Source organism: Dendrobium catenatum, unplaced genomic scaffold (genome assembly GCF_001605985.2).
Source record: "Dendrobium catenatum unplaced genomic scaffold, ASM160598v2 fragScaff_scaffold_1497, whole genome shotgun sequence".
Classification (NCBI taxonomy): domain Eukaryota; kingdom Viridiplantae; phylum Streptophyta; class Magnoliopsida; order Asparagales; family Orchidaceae; genus Dendrobium; species Dendrobium catenatum.
Genome location: NW_021319959.1, coordinates 544,366 through 564,710, shown reverse-complemented (window position 1 = coordinate 564,710; position 20,345 = coordinate 544,366). Strand labels below are relative to the sequence as shown.

Sequence of the window (20,345 nt, the reverse complement as noted above, 5' to 3'; positions counted from 1 at the left end):
ACAATTTATTTTGATGGTTTGTTAGTTGACGTTCCTTTTTTTTTTTTGGGTTAGAATTACCTTATTGGAGCATTCAAGTCCCCATGCAACATTAAGATTACGTTTTCTGATTCCAAAACACGAAAGCAGGTGAGCTTGAACTCATAGTTCTGCACTATTATATTCATATGTTTAACATTCTAATTCCTTATTTAGCTTAAACATACAGCGACAAATTATAAGCAAAAATATTCATAATAAGTATGATTTTAGTTGTTTTCACAAAGCTTCATGATTGTTGTCACAGTTAATAGAGCTGGCTTTATAATTTCTTCATTGAAATTCATTCTTACTAAAATCCATAATGGGAGTTTACTTTTACATAAATCATTGTGTTGGCAACTTTGTAGCTTTGATCAACATAATCTTTGCTTATTATTATTATTTTTTACTTCAAATGAAAAATTGACTCATAATAGAACACTGGAGAAAAAGAATTCATATAACTGACCTCATGTAGTGGGATAAAGGATTGTTGTTGTTGCATCCCTTCACACCTTTTCTATCAACAAAGCATGCCCAAATTAATTTATTCCAAGTCAAATTATCCTTTCCATTTATGGAGGACCTTGTTCTTTTGTTTTTTTTTTCTAGCTTTTTCCATTATTAAGGTGGCTGATTTGAAAATGATTAGACACCAAAATAAGGCTGTAGTTTTTTTTTAATTACTTTTAAAGATAATCGGGCTTTGGTTTGCATTTGTTATTAAGACATGTTGATACTAATAAAATTTGATGAACTCACAGATTAGGCTCCAATCTATAGAATGGGCCTCACCGTTTTGAGTACTTTCTTAGTGGTACCACTGGGTTATATGATTAAGCTTGTACGCTGCCACTAGGTTCATGTGCCTATAAAACTATGATCCATATAGCAGACTATTGTTTTCTCTGGCCTAAACACATTTGTTGAGGTTCGCACTTCCACAACCTTCCAAATGTTCTAAAATGCAAAATGAAATGAAACATTGCCATCCTCATTACGAAGCACTCAAATTGAATTATGATGCAACTCAAATTGTTTGGGAGCTTCACATCAAATGAATATTTCTTTTTCAATTTCACCTATTTTTGAACAGGGTTGCTTTTAGACATTAGTTTTGTGTTTTGATAATTTAAAGCGGGGAAATAACCACCTATAGTCTGACAGCTGAATGGACCTTTTTTTAAACTCTCAATGCTCTTTTATTAGGTTTCAATAAAAAAGGAAAATGGCCAGACAACGATGGTTCCTCTCTTCCAAAGTCAAGAAACAATAGCGGGAGAGGTTCTTTGAATCAAACCCCTTCCCACACTGCATACCAATACTATTTTTTTAGTTTTTATAAAGGTGGTAAATTAATTTTCAGAACACCATATGCTCTTATTGCGTTATCCTTTTTATGCAGGTATCCATTGAACCTTTTCATGGAAAAAAGGTTGAGCATATTGGTGTTAAGGTTGAGCTTCTTGGTCAGATAGGTATTACTTTTCTTCTCTCTTCTTCCTAATCCATTGCTTTTCGAATGTAGATGGCCAGCCAAGTTTCATATGTTGCTTGATGGAATATTTGTTGTGATTGTTTTTAATTATTAACTCATAAAGGTGGAAAAAAATCCCATGTTTTCTCTATGCATAGATTAATTTAAATATGCTAATGAAATTTATGCTTAACTGGCAATTTCTATGCTTTAAATATGTTTCGAATATTTTTTGCTCAATTTTTTTGACGACATGAAAAGTGACGCCTTTACAAGTGCTCAAACCCTCTTTTGGAAGCCATGCAAGTAGTCATATTATGCTAGGCTATTTTTTCCATGTTTAACACCAATGGGTTTATTAACATGCATATTTAGCAATATTGATCAAAATTTCCTTTTCCTTTTATTTCATTAGGGGTGCAAACGAGTCGAGTCGAGCTCAAGCCAGATGTAGTTTGAGCCTGGCTCGCTAATTGTGTAGGCTGCTCGAGCTCGATCTCAACTCGTGTGTCCAAATCCCAAGCTTGAATTCGGCTCGTCATCTCGAGCTCGAGCTCGAGCTCGACTCGAGTACATGCTCGATTACAGTTCTAATTGAATGTTTTTTTTTAATTTTCACCATAAAAATAATATTTTTTTATAAATTTTTTATCATAAAAAGCACATTATTGATAAGTTACTTAAAAAATTATAATGACATATATATAATATATAATATTAAGGCATTGAAAATAACCAAATTATTTCAAAACGCATATTATTCATAAGTCAATCACAAATCATAGGGGTGTCAATATTTGACACGATCCGAAGACGAGACTCAAACCCGACCCAAAAATTTCGGGTTAGGGTCAACCTGAACTCGAAACTGGTTGGGTTCGGGTTCAACAATTCTACCTGTTTCAAAAATCATGTCGGATTCGAGTTGACCCTTCGACCTGAAATTGACCCGTTTTTTATCCGAAAACCCTTTTTTTATCTGAAAACCCTTTTTTGACCCGGCAACCTAAAATTGACCCATTTTTAACCATTTTTTGGCCCGAAAAGTGGAGATTGACCTGTTTTTGAACCAAAAAACTAGCAGTTTGCACCAGGTCATTCAGGTCATGTCGGGTTGACCCAGACCCGAAGCGGGTCAGGTTCGGGTCCGAAAAACTGACCCGTTTGCTAAAATGAGTCGGGTTCAGGTTGACCCGAATAATGTCGAGTCAGTTGAACCCGACCCATGACCCAAAATTAACACCCCTAACAAATCATAATAACAAAAATGGTTCATTCCTCATGGTAATCAAATATCCATACAACTAAATCAGACATAACCATTATGATATAAACTATAATCATTGATAAGCCAACCAACTTTATCAATAGTTATATAATCATTATTCATAAAAAAGATGACCATTGTTATATAATCTAAACTAAACACCTTAAATATACAACTACAAATAGTCCGTATATATAAATAAATAAATAAATAAATAGTCCTTATAAAGTTCAAATTACATATATGAAATTAGAACATTACAAATTCAACAAAAAAAATCTCAAATCATTCTTCACCTTTGTTAACCTGCAATTGATAACAAGAGCATTAGAAAGCTTACCAAAATTTGAAGATAATGAAAAATACATTAATGAAATAATCAATAAGATATTACAGAAGTTTACTTCTTCAGGCCTTTAATATCTTCTCACAAATGTATACATTTTTTTTAAAAGACAAATTATTAAATCAATTCACTTTAGTTGTGATCATAAAAAAATTTAAAAAGAAGTAATTTATCATTAAAATCATCTTAAATACATGGTATTGATATTTCAATTTCTTCATCGTCATCCTCTTCTTGCAAAGTACGTTAGTGATAAAAAACATTTAAAAAATTACTAAAGTATTAAAAATGATTACATTCGTTCTGCCCTTCAAACCATAATGAGCACGTACTCAATTTGACCGCATATCAAAGCCTGAATGTTTCAATACCCAATTTAAAATGATACGTATCTACAACTTGCTCATCTGTTGAGAATGTAGATTCTAAAGCAACTGTGCTGATAGGAATTGCCAATATTTTTACTGTCATTCTTGATAATATGTGGTATTTCGCTTGTTTGCTCTTCCACCACCCTAACATCAAATGTCCACCAGCTGGACAAATCTTCAAGCCATCTTCCAAATAATTATCTAAATCCGATTTTCAGGTTTTCTACTTGCTTTTTCAGATACATATGCAGTGAAATTAAGCCATCCACTATTTTTTTTAACCACCTTCCTGAGTCATTTTTGAACAACTACTTTCCCCCTTTGAAGCATCTTTTCATAATCTAGATGTATCACATGCTCCTTTTGCTTCCTCATCGAAGTATGTTATGTACTTTTGAACAATTCATATAAAAGTACACAAACATATGAGATATTTTGCCCATTTTAGTCTCCATATATCATGTATATGGAAACTTGTTATGCCGGTCCAGCATGGACCGGCTCAACCTGGACCGGCCCAGCCGGTCCGGGTTTTCTCCAGGCGGAGACGGGCCAGGGAACAGGCGGAAGGAGGAAAGGGGGCTGTGGTGGGGTCCACTTGAAATTCAAACATGGTTTAAGTGTTTTTGGAGGGAGAAGGAAGGGTAGAGAAGTCCTTTTGCTTTTATTTTGTATTAGATTGTATTAATAGGGAGTTATGAGAGGAATTAGGTTTTCACCTTGTTTTTGAAAAGAGTTTTGTGTTCTAGGGTTTCTTGCTTGGGCTCTTGGCGTTGCCGGAGATTGTGGGAGAGTTGTTCTTCCTCTCGAATTGAAGAACATTGTATCTTGCTTTGGTTTTGATCGTCTACTAGTGGAATACAATTGTTGCGATTGTTTTTCCAACGTTTTCTCCCTATTTTCTCAGTTTTTTTCCACTATTGGTGGTTGTTTTCTATTGAAAACAGCGGAATATTCGTGTCTTGGCGAAGATCCGATAGGAATCACTTGGAATATTCAAGTGGTACCTATCAAAACTCTACACTATAAATTTAATTCTAGGATCCATGATAACACCAAATGCTATGATAACTCAATTTCTTTATAGCTTGTCTCATCTCCTTCTAAGTTATGGGCTATCAACTCTTCTCTGCACCCATCATCTACAAAACTTGAATCAATGGCCTTTATGTTGTTATTGCATATGAGAAACTCAATTAGAATCTCTCATTCAAAATAATCTTGAGCTTCTTTCCCCGCAACATTCTTAGCCTAAGCACAATTGAGCCATTGAGTGGAAGTAAACATAACCCCCAACGGTTGTTTTTCCTCCCGCATGCTCTGTAACATCAAATAAACTATAACAAATCTAGTTGTAGCAGGTTGCATGAGTTCTTTTTTAGAAAACTACCCCATCAAATCCAAAATCCAAGAATAATTTTTGATGAATTTGCTTATCTTCTTAGTTTTGGTCGGGATATTCTTATGTTGAAGCAAGTTACCAAGCTTTTCTAAATGTGATCTATACAATGTGTGACACAGGGTGTCCAGTATAGGTGTTTCTCTTCCCCATCAACTTGCTCTCGGTTGCCCTATAAGCATTGGCTTTATTTGTCACAATTTGTACAATCAAATGCTCTCCAATCTTTTTTATCAGTCCATCAGGCTATCCAAAAATTTAGTCTGCACCCTTCACCTGATTAGTTGCTTCTATAAATTTTAAGAAAACAATTCCATAGAGATTGTTTTTTAGATTGTTAATCAGGCTCTATTTCTAATGTTAGAAAAGCTACTAGACATGATAGTCAGTCCAGTTTGACTTCAAGTCTTTTTTAGTTTCTTGATGGTTTTCTCAGTGTTGCTTAACTCCTTCAGAACCCAAGTTTTTATGCATACATTGTCGGGGTTTCAAGTCATGACCAGAAGCGTCTATGAAATGGATCATATTGTAGTAGAAGGTTTCCACATTAAATAGAATGTCTTAGCATATATATGTAAACACATATACATGCCTCATTAGCATTCTCTGGAGGCATCTTCTGCAATGGAGATGCCCTCTCTCCCTACTTCTCATCACCCAAATTTATCATGTATTGATCAATAAAACCTCTTGCACCTCTATAGACATCGTGGCAAGGATGAGAATAAGTCCCTACCAGTACACCCACTACCATAATATGAGCTAACATCGACCATATCTCCAAACTATTGTTGCACAAGATGCTTATGCATCATAGGCATGCTCATATATAAATGGATCTTTTCTTTTATTATTTCTGTCATTTTGGCACAAGATGCCATATTTTTGTGCGAGTCAGAGAGCTGTTCTTTTATCCTTGTAGCACCCCCTTTAACTACTTTCTTGCAATAATTTCACTTCAAATAAAAATACGTTTTGTCGTTGCCTGCAACTTCAACCTTAATAATATGTCTCGATGCCAGATCTTTTCTATGATCCCATTTGGATTGCTGCATGCCTTTAATTATTTCTCTTACAAAACCCTAGATTGAAAATTTTTATTCAAAGTTAAAACAAATTTGAACACATGCAAACATTTAAAGAAATTAAGTCCCCAACTAAACCATGAAAGGAAAGGAAAAAAAGGCATGCCTAAGAATATGAGGTGTAAACCTCAAATCGTTTTGATTTCTTTTGTGTTGAATGACGCCTTGTATTGTGCATAATGGACTGAGGTGGTTTGGACGTGTGCAGTAAAAAATAGTAAATGCTATGGTTAGACAAGTTGATAAAATTAGTGTTAGAGGATTTGGAAGGAAGATCTGATAGTAAATGGATAAAAATGATTTGCGAAGAATATGCTTAACAACACCTACAACACTCAATATTAATAAATGAAAATTAGGATTAATAATTACAATCTCAATTGATTTGTATAAAGCTAATGATGAGGACCATGTCTAGAACACAGAAGTATTAGACATGGGGAATTGATATTACTCAAGCATGCTTTAAGTAAGCCTGAAGAAGTTTATTAGATTTATGCATTCAGCATACATAACGTTCTTATAAAAAAGAAATAAAAATAGGAAAATAAGTGGTTGGCATAAATTTTTATTGATTATGGATGATGGGTGGTTGCGGCGTCATGAATACAACTTTTTTGATGATGGAGTTGAACAAGCCAAAGCAAGCTTTGAAAGTGCTAATAGTGCAAAAAATTAAAACAAATTAAAAAAAATAAAAAAGTGGAATGTTGTTGGACTGCATTCATATTTTTTCTTTTTTGTTCTATAATGTTTTTTTTAGGCAAAGATTTTGATAAAATTATTTATATACTTTTGCAGAGTTGTATTTTGACAGAGGCAACTTTTACGACTTCACTTCTCTTGGTGAGTCTCGTTTTGGCTGCATCAAGATGCTTGCGGTTTCTCTTTTATGGAATTCAGTCTACGGTTTATGGCACCAATATGAAAAACTTTATCTCTTCATCTTTTTAGCAAGGACATCCTGAATTATAGCTCCACTAAATCTGCATGTGCTTAATTGTCTTGAGCTTTGAATGTGTTGTGCTTTGCTTCATTTCATCTTATAAATTTAATTTGTTTTGACAGACAATTATGCAGAGAGGTGGGTCCATGGGTAACGTTATCTTTTAACTTTAGCTGATTGAAGGCGGTCTAAATGAACGTGATCATGTCTACAAAATTCTTTGTGCGTGTGGGGAATGTCCTCCAATTTTTGTCTTTTATCTTTCATTTACTTTCTCTCTCTCCATTTGCTAGCACTGGTCTTTCACAGTATTTATCTGTCAATTTAAGGTCGCTTCTTTTTCCCTTGCAGTCATTCTTACCCGGTTCAAAATATATGGTTTTGGCTTTCTATGTCCTTCTTATGCATTCCTGCTAAGAGTTGTGCTTGTATTTTGTTTTTGATGACTAAATGCTTCAAAAGCTGCTGCTATTCGTTGTTTTTTGCACTTTATTCCTATTAAAAGCTGTACTTAGAACTTATTCTTGTTTAGTGTTTTTTTTTTTAAGTTTTCCAGCTAAGCGGGCATGCTTTAGTCTATCATTTTCCCTTACTATTATTTTTTATCATTTTCCCCTACTATGCTTACCTCTGAAATGATTCATGAAGATTTTCGTCACTGATTCAGCTCACTACTTTCCTCTAGAATCATGAGTAAATTTTGAATTTCAGTGTCCTTGCAAGTCTAAAACCTTAAGACCATCCTTTTTTCATTATCATCATAATTGCCTTTAATTTTTTTTTTTATGCAGTTTGACATATTCATGCTAATATATATGGCCATTGTTTACTCTCTAACATTACAAATTCTGTTAGTTAGTTGTACTACCTTTTGTTTATGAGGATTTCGGTTCATTACTCATTAGTAAACGAATCTATTCATTTTGTAGATTTAGCCTGTAAAATCTTTTTTATTACATCGTAACAGAATTCTTGTGATTTTTTCAGTTTAGTTTTTAGTCTGTTCATCTTAATTATGAAAAAGTTCATTTAGAAGCATATGCTTTCTTGCTTTATTAAATTTAAGGTCATCACTTTCTATTCTCTTGAGCAGTGCGTGAATTAGATGTTCCTGGTGAGATATACGAAAGAAAAGCATACCCGTTTGAGTTCTCTACTGTTGAAATGCCTTATGAGTCATACAATGGGGTTAATGTGAGATTAAGGTAACAAAATGTTTCATGCTCATGAATTGTTTATTGAATAAGATTGACACCTATCGTTGCATGCATGTTATACTTATTTCGACCTGCTTATTCTAAATCTGTCTTTGTAATTGAAACTTATTTTGAAAATGAACTGGCATGTAAATTGTTTAGTAAAATTTCTGAAGGGTATGAGTTATGTGACTTTTTCCTACAAATAATATCCATCAAAGGAAATTGATTTGTGAAAATTTGAAGGAACCAATGAGGAAATGTTGCCAAAGCATGGCATCAATGACGAAAGATTTCTAAAGCATGATGATATGTTATTGTTGTTTTGTATGGAAAAGAAACAATTAAAAAACAAACCCCAAAACAAGAAACCATCTTCAAACCGTGAAATGCAATTTTCTCCTCTTAGACAGAGAATGACAGTTTCCCTTATTTTTTTTCCACCTCTTTGTTCTTCAAACTTCGATTGAAATTACATATATACTAAGTTTCATAATTTCTTTATTAATTTAAATATTCATTAAGCATGTGAAATATTGATGATCAAATGACATATGCAAAATCAGTTATAAAAAGTATTGTTGTTTTAACATATTTCATTAATCGGAATTATCGAACTTATTTTGAATATTATAAACAATTAATTTGTTTAATTCAATCACATTTAAAATACTATGTGTATTTAAAATGCAAGTTCTTCTCCTGCAATTTAAACTAAACAACAACAACAAGTCTTTATCCCACTATGTGGTTCGGCTACATGAATCCTTTTTCTTCATTGTGTCTTGTTAAGAGTCAAATTTTTATCTAAATCTGATAAAGAAATGTCATTTCTAATATTTTCTATCCATGTCTTTTTAGGTCTACCTCTACCTTTCTTAAAATAAGTCAAATCTAATACATCTACTTTCCTAATCGGGTTATCGAAAGGCCGCCGTTTTAAGTAACCAAACCATCTAAGACGACTTTCTCTAATCTTATTTTCCACTGGAGTTACTCCAACATTTTCACGTATATGCTAATTTCGTATCCGGTCTCTAAGAGTAGAGCCACTCATCCACCCGAACATCCTCATCTTTGTAACACTTAACTTAATATTATGCTTCTCTTTTAATGGCCAACATTCGGCACCATAAGGCATTGTTGGTCTCACTACCATTTTATATAATTTTCCATTAAGTTTGAGAGGGACTTTTCTATCACACAATAAGCCCGATGCATTCCTCCACATCAACCATCCAACTTGAATTCTACTAATAATATCCTGATCTATTTCACGATCACTATGAACTATAGACTCAAAATATCTAAAACGTATACTCTTATTAATGACTTGATTGCCCAAAGTCACAATCCCCCCATTAGATCTATTATTACTAAACTCCATATATTCAGTTTTAGATCTACTCAAACGAAAGCCTTTAGACTCTAAGATTGACCTCCATAATGCAAGTTTGTCTTCAACTCCCTGTCTAGTCTTATCAACAAGAAGAATATCATCAACAAAAAGCATACACCAGGATACAACCTCTTGCTAATGTTTAGTGAGAACATTCATGACTAAAGCAAAAAGATATGGGTTTAAAGCTGATCCTTGATGTAATCCAACTAAAACAGGAAAATACTTTGTTAAACCACCTTGTGTTTGCTTACAAATAATAGCTTCTACATACGTATCCTTAATGACTTGAATATTAGCATTATTAACCCTTTTCCTTTCTAGCATTTGATGGTTTAATGATCTTAAATCTTTTTAAAATCAAGTAGGCTTTTAGTTTTATTAATGTTAAGGCGAATAAACACTTTTGATCTTACATTTGAAAGTCATACCCTCAAAATCTAAGTAGGAAAGTATTATCTTTAATGAGCCAGTATTAATGGTTGGCCATTCTTTATTAAGTCTTTCTAACTGTGTTGGCCCTTCTTTATTAATGCTTTCTAACTTGCATGCTTCTTACTATCTAGATGGTTTGAATTGCTTTTTTTATAATGAGCTTGTAGTACTTACAAAATGATTTTGTTCAGTACCTATTGGCTACGTGTCCACACATATATAAAGTTTTCCCACTTCCAATAGATGTTTCCTCTTGCAGTTTAGCTTTATGAATTTGGGTTTGTTCCATCTTGTTCCAATTGCATAGCTTCTTATGTAATTTGTACTTTTCATTTAAGTTATAATCTAGCTGTACATATTAATTGTTTACTTCATGCATGTAGGTACATTTTGAAGGTAACAATCAGTCGTAATTATGTTAGCAATATAGTGGAGTACCAGGAGTTTTGTGTAAGTGCACTATCAGCATCTCGTCTTTTTAAAATCTAATTATCAGATATTTAAATTATATGTGCGGATGCTTAGTTCATGTAAAACATGTCATCATAATCATTTATGTTATCGAAACTCTACTATTTGGAGTAATCTTATGAATCCTCGGCTATTCACTGATATTGAGTGCTGTTTTGTGCACAACTGCACCAAGTTCTAGCAGGGGTTTTATCATTTTCCATTATAATCATTAACTTTCTATTTGTTTTATTTCTCTGTCTTTTGCTCTCCATTGCACATGCTCAAACCAATTAATTTAATTTTTCACCATCTTAGCATCAATGAGCGCCACCCCCTCCGGCTCATTGATATCATAAATTTCCATCCTAAATTTTTAGTTTAAAATGCATCCATTTGGGGATTCTTATGTTTACCGCACTTGATCTTATTGTTGGCGAATTCCTTTTTACAAAACTAAAACTATATAATATAGTTAACCTAATTTCTTTTATTTTTCAGAGCTAGGTAGTTCATTTTGGTGGTTTTTGCATGCTGATTGTTATTAACATAAGATTGTATAAAACCATAGTCCCTACTCCCTAGTTGGTCCATCCAAATCTCCCATATACACATTTCTATGGTGTGTAAGACGTTTCGAACACCTTCTATTCCCTAGAAAGATCAACTCTTACACACGAAGATTCTTATGTCTTCCACTCTTTGTTGTTGTGAATTCTTTTTCCTAACACTTGGATCGATATATCATTAGTTGATCTAATTTTATAAATTTTGTTTTCCTTGATTGAGTAGGTTCATTTTGGTGGCTTCTGTATGAGGATCTTAATTAACTTGACATGAGGTTTAATGTAATTGTATTCTTTAGCTGGTCATGTAAAATCACCTGTACATCTGTTTCCAAGGTGAGCAAGAAGTTTAGCATGTCTTCTACTACCTGGAAAGATCCCATATAGGGTAGCCTTGAGGAATATCTGACCCAGAAAAAGGATTTAAGCTTGAAGCATCAAATCAATCTGCCAGGCTGCCATGCTTGGCCTAATGTTCTTTGACGATTGAATAGTCACCAAATTTGCTATGTAGTCTGGCCGGTATGCATAGAATTATGAAACTGACCAGCCAATGCCAATGTTATTGAATCAATATTGGGTTAAGCAGATGTTCACCATTACCTTACCAACGACTAACATGAATTGAACCAGCTGAAATGGCCAGTTCTGCCAGTGCTGGTCTCACGCATTGACTCAACGCTCATCCATCCACAACTTCACTCTATTGACTCAAAGAAAAGAATTGTGACCGATGCATACTTGATACACTTCATTTTATTTTATTTTTTGACATCGAAGTTTGTAGTGATAGAAAAGTACCCCTCCAACTTAAGGGAAAATTCTGTAAGATGCTGGTGAGACTTGCAATGCTTTATGGCGTAGAATATTGACTATTAAAAGAGAAACATGATATTCAGTTAAGTGTTGCGGAAATGAGGATGCATAGGTAGATGAGTGGCTTTATTCTTAGAGATAGGATACGAAACGAGCATATATGTGAAAAGGTTGGAGTAGCTCCAATGGCATATAAGATTAGAGAGTCGCCTTAGATAGTTTGATCACATAAAACGAAGGCCTTCCGATGACCTGATTATGAGAGTAGATGTATTATATTTGGCTTATGTTAAGAAAGGTAGAGGTAGACCTAAGAAGTCTTGGTTAGAAAATATTAGAAATGACCTTTCTTTATTAGATTTAAATGAGAATTTGACTCTTAACAGGGCACAATGGAGAAAAAGGAATCATGTAGCCGACCCCACATAGTGGAATAAAGGCTTAATGTTGTTGTTGTTTGTTGGAAGTTTGTAGTGATACTACAAGTTGTGTTTTCTAGATATCAATTATTTAGCATTTTTTATTATGTTATTTAATTTTTTTTTTTAATTTCAGGTGCGCAATTATTCAGCCCCTCCTACAATCAACAACAGCATCAAGGTTGGTACCCATCCCAGAATATGCATGTTCTCATCTTATAACATCAAGCAATAATGTAATGATGTGGCCTTTGAATCTGTATTGGGCTCTATCATTAAGAGTATAAAGAGTTTGTATCCATGTTGATTTTTATACGATAGGTTGGATAAAGGTAAGACATGGCTCATAAATTACACCCTCATAAATGATTATATAATTTGTTTCACGATTTTTTACAGGCATAAGCCTCTATAGGTAATCCAACCCTTTCAATTACTAGGCTTTATGATGTTTTATTTTGTTAGCCAACAATCTAGATTGGAGGCAAGAATATATGGCTCCGAGTTTATATGAGGAGAAAGTATGTCAAAATCGGTCTAGTTCTTATGATGACGTAGTCCTAGATTTTAATAGACACTCGTTTACCTAGAAAATGGAGGAAGTTCATCCAACATGGTCGAAAAATTCTTATCAAGAACCATGGAGTATGCCATGTAAGGGGGGCTCATAGACTTAGGGGAAATCTTATCAAAAAAGTTGATTTTAAATTGGCTTTGGCTTATAGAGGGCTTCATGCCCTATCGAGTATACTTTATGAATCACAATTCACAACTCACTCATGATGGCCTTGGCCATTTGAGAACATTAGGGATTGTGTTGTAACTGTAATACAATGTTGTTGTGGCAATCAAGCTAACCGCCTAGCCAGGAGTCATGTGTCGTGTCTTTATTGGCGTGAGATAAAAATGTGGCCACATCGATACATTTAATATGACATTGTCTCATTATGAGATTAATCAAATTTAAAATGGTCATCTTTGATAGATTGGTGTAGAGGATGGATTGCTCTAAGTGCAATGTAAATTATTAGTGCTTAAGCTTTTTTTAGCCATATATATATATATTTATTGTTTGTAAGGCCTATATTTAGATATAATATCCTTTGTTTATGATTTGGAATGACTATATACATCATAAAAAAAAAGAGCTCTAAATGTATTTTTGTTGACATTTGAGAGGGGGATTTTTATGATAATGATTGTGCCCATCATTATGGAGAACGTTCAAATTATTTTTGTTTATGATAGAGAGCTTGACTTTAAGGGTGATCCATTTTGATTGTAATATATTGATAAATAAACCCATCACTAGGGTGAGTCCTCAAAAGCACTTATAAGTTCCGTTTGATATTCTCTTTTTGTAGCATGGTAATCATGTTATTTGAACACAAATCAAGGCAAATATTTCCCATACCAGTTGGCATAAAACCACATTTTATTTTAAGTTCCAATATTGATTTTTCTTCTTCAAATTTGGATAATACTTTAATGTTCCAGCATATGAAATCTATAGAGAACCTGCATGCATCATATAATCAATCGTGACCGCCAATGGCTGGTTTTGGTTTTTTGTGGACAAGATAGATTTGATTGAGGATGAGAAGTTTTCTACTTTGTTTTGATAGTCGTTAATGATTGGGAGCCATGCTTACTATGCCATTTGTTTGTAGAGTATTAGGATGGAGCGACTCTATTTATGTATAACATATGAATTTAATTTCTCAATATTAATATGTAATGCAAATTACATTGGGGATTGGGGCTTAAACCCTAGCAATTTTAGGAAGGCCCGACTCTGCTCTCCAGGTAAGCGAGCTCATATAGTTTCCTTAAATGCGCTTCCACCATAGAAGGCCTTATGCAAATCATTATCAAATATTTGGGTGAAACTCAATGGAATTATTGATCCCCAATCCATAGTTGAAATAATTGTTTCAACAAGGGTTGAAAGAATTGTAATTATAAATTTATAATTTGGATGATTGGTGGAATGTGACCCTATCGACTCCACTCACAAGTGTTGAATCCGGATGAAATTAGTTTTATAATCTTAAAGTTTATTTACCTTTTTTTTGTTTCTTGTATTTTTGTGAAGGATTTCATGTTTTTATGGGTGAGAAAATTTAACCCGAGTGCCTCAATATGCCATAAGAAGATTTGAGACTCAAAATAATTTTTTTTTTGAAAATTTTTCTATTTTTTGGTACTTTCCATATTTTTTAGATTATTTTATCTAATCTATTTCTTATATTCTTTTCATTTCTTTTTTTTTTTGTTCATTTTCTCTGTAAAATATCTCAATATATTATGAGCATCCTTTGACTTATTAATTTGTTTGAGTATGCATGTCACGGTGTGACAAAGGATGTGATGAGAGAGCTATCTTGAACATTATTTGGGTTTGATTTAGCTTATATTTGATTTTCATCAAAAGGCTTAGTATTTCATTTTAAGCCATTCACATTCCAATCCTTGTGTTTCATTAGTGACAACATTTCATTAAATTGTGCACTAGATTTAATATTTTGACTTTCTTGCATGCTTTTTCGTACATTTATCATTTGTTCATTTGTTTTATTCTCAAGTTCGTATATGCGCACATGACTACAACACAAAATTTAGGAACTATTTAAATATATCAATCTTATTTCTTTTTTATTCGAAAATATAGTTAGGAGGGTTTTATGGTGAGAACATTTGTGCATACAAGGAAAGCAGCCACGCATGTTATTTTCATTGAATTTTGACTTTATAGCGATCAAATAAATAGTGAGTTTTTCTTGCTTATTTCTTTAGTTGAGTCACCAAACTTTAGGCTGGTCCAATTTGTTCGTTATTTTAAATCGATGCAATTTTTTTTGCATGTTTATGTGTTGTTCGCTGGCTAATTTTTACACTTCAATTACGTTCCTTTTTTATTCCTTTTTTTTGCATCATTTTATTTCAATTTTTACATTTCAAAATTTTAAGTTAAATCTAATAAAGCTTCTGCACCTTGCGATGAGATAGTTGAAGTAGGACATCGGCCTAAAAATGTCATTCAACACTCAATAAATTTGGTTAGAAGTAATAAAGAGTGCATTTTATGCACGTGATTTTTTAAAATATATTGTTGGAGGAGATCCTGAATTACCTTACGAATAGATTGAGAGGGAAGGCAGAGAGATTGACAGGCATAAATGGCCAGCTAGCAGCCGTTGGAAGTGGGAAGAGAGCATGTGAATGGAAAGAAAGAGGGAGAGGAAGGGGGGCTTCGGTGAGGCTTTTTAAGGATAATTTTTCTATTGGGAAGCTAGGAAAACTTATTTTGTTGCTTGGCTGTGTCCCACATCCCAAGTCGGTTTACCTTTTTTTTAACATTTTATTTATTTTTTTAATATCATTTTTTGAGGTTACTATTAGGTTGGCATTGATGGATTCTTTACTCGAAGTGCTAGTTGTCGTTGATACAGGCATCATGATGGAGCTCAGCAGGGCATTTTGACTCATATACATTTATATATACAAACAAATAATCACACACACACATAAAACTATTTATTTATTTAGTATTATTATTTGTAATATTTTTATTTTTATTTATACTTGTTATTTTTTAGACGTTGTATGTGCTTGTATATATCCTCTTGCAAGTTTTTTTTTTTTTTTTTTTTTTGCGAAGATTCTTTCTTATTCTTTCTTATCGTGGTATTGAGCAATGCTAAGGGCTCCGATCCAAGATTATGGCATCCATTTTGATACCAACAAACGAGTAGATTAACTCTAAGTGCTTCACATGTTTGAGTAGTTACTGTTTTTACCCAACAAGAAGTATAAATAGTGATTAGGTATCACAATCAGAGTCCTGCATTGGGTACCCATACTCACACCCACCCATGTACCTACCCATATCAATGGGTATGGGTGGGTATGGGTACGCCCATGGCCTTATGGGTGGATATGGGTGGTTACTAAATATTGAGGGATAAATGGATTTACATTGTTAATCACCGTATATCTTACTTGTACTACTGCAATCATCACTACGTATTGTGCATCACTTAACCACGATACGAGTACGATAAATTTTGATATGCGACTTGAAAGTTTGTCATCATAGCAAATGACAACAAGCCTCAAGGCTATCAGTCCGTGGCAGACTGTATTCAAAAAACATGGAAAGTGGATGGGTATAGGTGGGTTCGAAATCCCGAAAGTCATCATGGGTGGGTGTGGGTGGGCGAAGCCCATCCAAGTAAAACATGGGTACCCAATGTGTACCCAACCAAGACCTCATGTAGGGCTTTGATCACAATGTTCGAGTTTCTTTACTATAAAAGTTTTGGGCATGAATTATTGCTTGACACTTATTTTGCGGCCTGGTTTAAATTTTTTTTTAATATTGGTGATGCTTAATTTAACTTTTTTCTCTAAATGCGAAGGTTGGTTCCGTGTACTATGAGTGGTCCTATATTCACGTGGAAGTAATCTCGCAATTTTATTGAAAAATGCAACGCAATTCATGTTTTGATTAAACATATTTGGGAATAAGCCACTTTCCAAACTTCTCAAAATGGATTTGCGTCATCCATTTACCGTACAGTTACTCAAACTTGTTTCATGGTAAACATCCTTTAATTTTGAATTGGCTGGGATGAAATGAATGGATTGAGCACTGTTTGGCTCTGAAACCTGATAAGCTAATCACTCAATTTCCATCCTGAATATGCAGTGTTTATGAAGTTCGTTTCCCATTTACAGCATGCTGATACTCACTGCCTTTTGTGCCTATTTTCATAACTTGACTGTGTTTATTTGCTCTTAATTTGCTTACTTCATTTAGCTGTATATTGATTTTTATGGCTATTTTTGCAGATGGAAGTTGGAATTGAAGATTGTTTGCACATTGAATTTGAGTACAATAAAAGCAAGTAAGATTTATTTGTATGCCATGATGGTGCTTGTAGTCATATTTACCAACTTTGTAGATGTTTCCTTATTTTTGTATTCTAATTTTAGTTGATTTTATCAGGTATCATTTGAAAGATGTCATTATTGGCAAAATATATTTTCTTCTGGTGAGAATCAAGATAAAAAATATGGAACTTGAGATTAGACGTCGGGAATCAACTGGATCCGGGCCGAATACATATGTGGAGACTGAAACCCTTGCAAAATTTGAATTGATGGATGGAGCGCCTGTAAGAGGTATTAATGCCAGACCTACTTTTAGCGGTTTATTTGGTTCTTTAAAGTTAGAAAACATATTTTGATGATTTTTTTATGTTCCAATATTGATTTTCAACGTTACAAACATCTTTAAAATTCCTCAAAAATAAGAATTTTAATTTTCACTCAAAAATGAATGACAATGAAATAATCATTTTCTAAAACATACTTTCCTTCTACATTGAACCAAATGAAACCTCAACTTTTGTTGGATCACGTTTCTTCTAAGTATGGTCCTATTAGGGGGCAAATTATTATGTCCGGTCATCGGACCTAGAAATAGGTCCGGACATCCACTAAAAATTTGCCACGTGGACTGCGCTTTGACTGCACTTTTTTTTACTGCGTTTTACCTGCGCTTTACCTGCGCTTTTTTGAATCAAAGCGCAGTCCACGTGGCAAATTTTTAGTGGATGTCCGGACCTATTTCTAGGTCCGATGACCGGACATAATAATTTGCCCCCTAATAGGACCATACGGGTCCCTCCCTAAAAAACAAAAAAAAAACTTTGAAAATGTTTAAATTTTTTTTTTTTTTTTTTTTTTCATTTTATGTTGCAACCTACCTTTTGTCATTTCAAGAAGATTTTCTTGTAATCTGTTCTAATGAATCTCTGGGCAACTGAACTGCCTAATCCTCAACGAAGCTCTCCCAAATTATTATTATTTTTTTAAAAGAAAATTACTAGTGTTCTATATGATGAGAAATACAAATATCTCATACGAGAAATCAGGATAATATCTTCATTTGTGTTTATGTTGATTAGCTGAACCTGCAATTGTTCACCAAAGGTACTCCTTATGCCTGGTAAAACTTATTATGAAAATTCTGAGGACAGACTGAAAAAACATGTTTACTAGCGATTTCTATAAAACATTTGCTTGTTATGATCGGTTGTTGTCACTGGGTGTTAATGAGTTGAGTCAAGCTCCAGCCACCTCTAACTTGAAGTTCGAGTTTGAATTCAAGTTCAAGCTCAATTCTATTAGTTCGAGCTCATTTTATATAAAGAAGAGATGTAATGTTAAAAGATTTTTAGCAATTTTGTGCACCCTTTGAATTCTAATATATTTTTATTGTATTTTATATTGATTTTTTTTTTAAATGAGCCGGCTCATGTGGTAAGAAGTGATTGGCTCAAATTTGGCTCGTTAACTTATTCAGCTATCCTGACAAGCCATATTTCGAGTCACCCGAGCCCGAGCCCCAACTTTAGCTAACCATTTTTATTTTTGTAGGGGAATCCATACCTATCAGATTGTTCTTGAGCCCATATGAGTTGACACCAACCTATCGCAACATTAACAACAAATACAGTGTGAAGTATTATCTGAATCTTGTTCTTGTTGATGAGGAAGATCGCCGATATTTCAAGCAACAGGAGATCACTGTGTTTCGTCTCCTTGAGTAACGACTTGGTTTTTTTGCCTGTTCTATTCTGTGCAGAGCTTTCTCTCATTCTAATGGCATATTAAGATCAGCTTAATTATGTTTGAAATGCTTAATTACTTGTTTGCAATTAGCTTTTACTTCTTTCTAATGAATTTTTTTAAGATGTAAAGTTCAAACCCTGTATTCAACCAAGCTTGTTGAGAACTGTGTCATGTAAATTGTTAGTTCATCAAAAATTTTTTTCTGATATTCTATATTGCATGATTCTAGCTCATTAATTTCGGAGCTGATCAGATCTTTTAAACTAACTGGAGCAGTCTTGATCTTTGGTTTTTTTTTTAAGGTTTGTGTTATGTTTGGTGTCAATTTTCTCTTGTTTTCTTTTAAACTTTTGAAACAATTTGGGATAGTTTTGGTATTGATTTTTAAAGGAATTTTTTAATATAAAAATTTTTAGTTTAAGAAATATTTATCAGAAATTCTCTGTTAGATGATTAGAAGGCAAGTGGTGTTTGTTTTTAGGGTAATGGTTCAGCAAGTGGTATTGCTAGTGAGGAATATATTTAGGTTTTATTTGAGACAGTTCTTATTGCTTTCTTAAATCATTTTTAGTACATAAATTTTTAAAAGTTGTTTTTAAAAATGGTAAGAAAGGTGTTCTTGACGAAATCTTAGGCTTTGTTTGGGACTAATTTCTTACTATTTTTTAAAGCAATTTTTAGTAAAAAATTTTAATTTTTTATTAGAAAATTATTTTAAAAAGCAGTAAGAAAGTTGTTCCAAATGAAGCCTTGGTATTGGTAGTTAACTTTTAAAGGAATTTACTTTAAATGTTTTTTATAATATTAAAAAGATTGTGTGCAAAAGATATTTAATAAATAATATAGTATGATTAAAATTATAATTATCTAATTTCTAAAAAATTGTTGTCATTATTAAAGAAATAGAGAGAGAGAGAAAGAGAGAGAGAGAGTATTAATGTCAAAATAAATGTAAAAAATATACTAAGGATTTGTTTTAGCTAATAAAACTTGGCTCAGCACTCTCTCTCTTAAGGGCTTTTTGTCAACTAAGTGGGATTTAATTTTTGTGGGATTTAGTAAATCCTATAAATTCGGATTTAGTAAATCCCGGAAGGGTTAAATCCTAAAAATTGTTTGGTATGTAAAATGATAAATCATGTTAAATTCTCAGAAACTATTTGGTAACATATTTTAGAATTTATGATAGTTAGATATTTAAAATTAAAGGAGATATTTGGGTGATCAAGTTCATTGCATAAAACTTAATGCATCCAATTTGAATTCATACAATATTCCTGAAAATTCAATAAAAAGCAAATGTCAAATTGGTATTGATTAGTTAAATATTTTTTGAAAATGTAAATTTTTTTTTGTAATGATTTAATTAATTAGTTAAAAATTAAACTAATCTAATGTCAATTTATGAACAAATTATACTATTAATTATTTACTTAATTATTAATATTTAAAATTATATTAATTAAGTTAATAAATAATAAGGGTTTGCCTTTCATCTTCTATTTTCGTC

The 20,345-nt window shown here is 33.0% G+C and overlaps 1 protein-coding gene across 3 annotated transcripts in view; it reads left to right on the top strand.

Moving 5' to 3' along the window:
• The window catches only part of LOC110106062 (vacuolar protein sorting-associated protein 26B), a 28,074-nt gene extending 9,019 nt beyond the window's left edge, over nucleotides 1-19,055 (top strand). For all 3 annotated transcript variants that reach the window (XM_020835799.2, XM_028700360.1, XM_020835798.2), the window contains 10 exons: nucleotides 55-129; nucleotides 1,231-1,305; nucleotides 1,427-1,499; nucleotides 6,768-6,812; nucleotides 8,006-8,117; nucleotides 10,326-10,392; nucleotides 12,330-12,374; nucleotides 17,048-17,103; nucleotides 17,205-17,380; nucleotides 18,641-19,055. In XM_020835799.2, the coding sequence (XP_020691458.1) occupies nucleotides 55-129; nucleotides 1,231-1,305; nucleotides 1,427-1,499; nucleotides 6,768-6,812; nucleotides 8,006-8,117; nucleotides 10,326-10,392; nucleotides 12,330-12,374; nucleotides 17,048-17,103; nucleotides 17,205-17,380; nucleotides 18,641-18,813 (897 nt within the window). In that variant the 3' untranslated portion in view covers nucleotides 18,814-19,055. The remainder of the gene's footprint in view (nucleotides 1-54; nucleotides 130-1,230; nucleotides 1,306-1,426; nucleotides 1,500-6,767; nucleotides 6,813-8,005; nucleotides 8,118-10,325; nucleotides 10,393-12,329; nucleotides 12,375-17,047; nucleotides 17,104-17,204; nucleotides 17,381-18,640) is intronic.
• The last annotated feature ends 1,290 nt before the right edge of the window (nucleotides 19,056-20,345 follow it).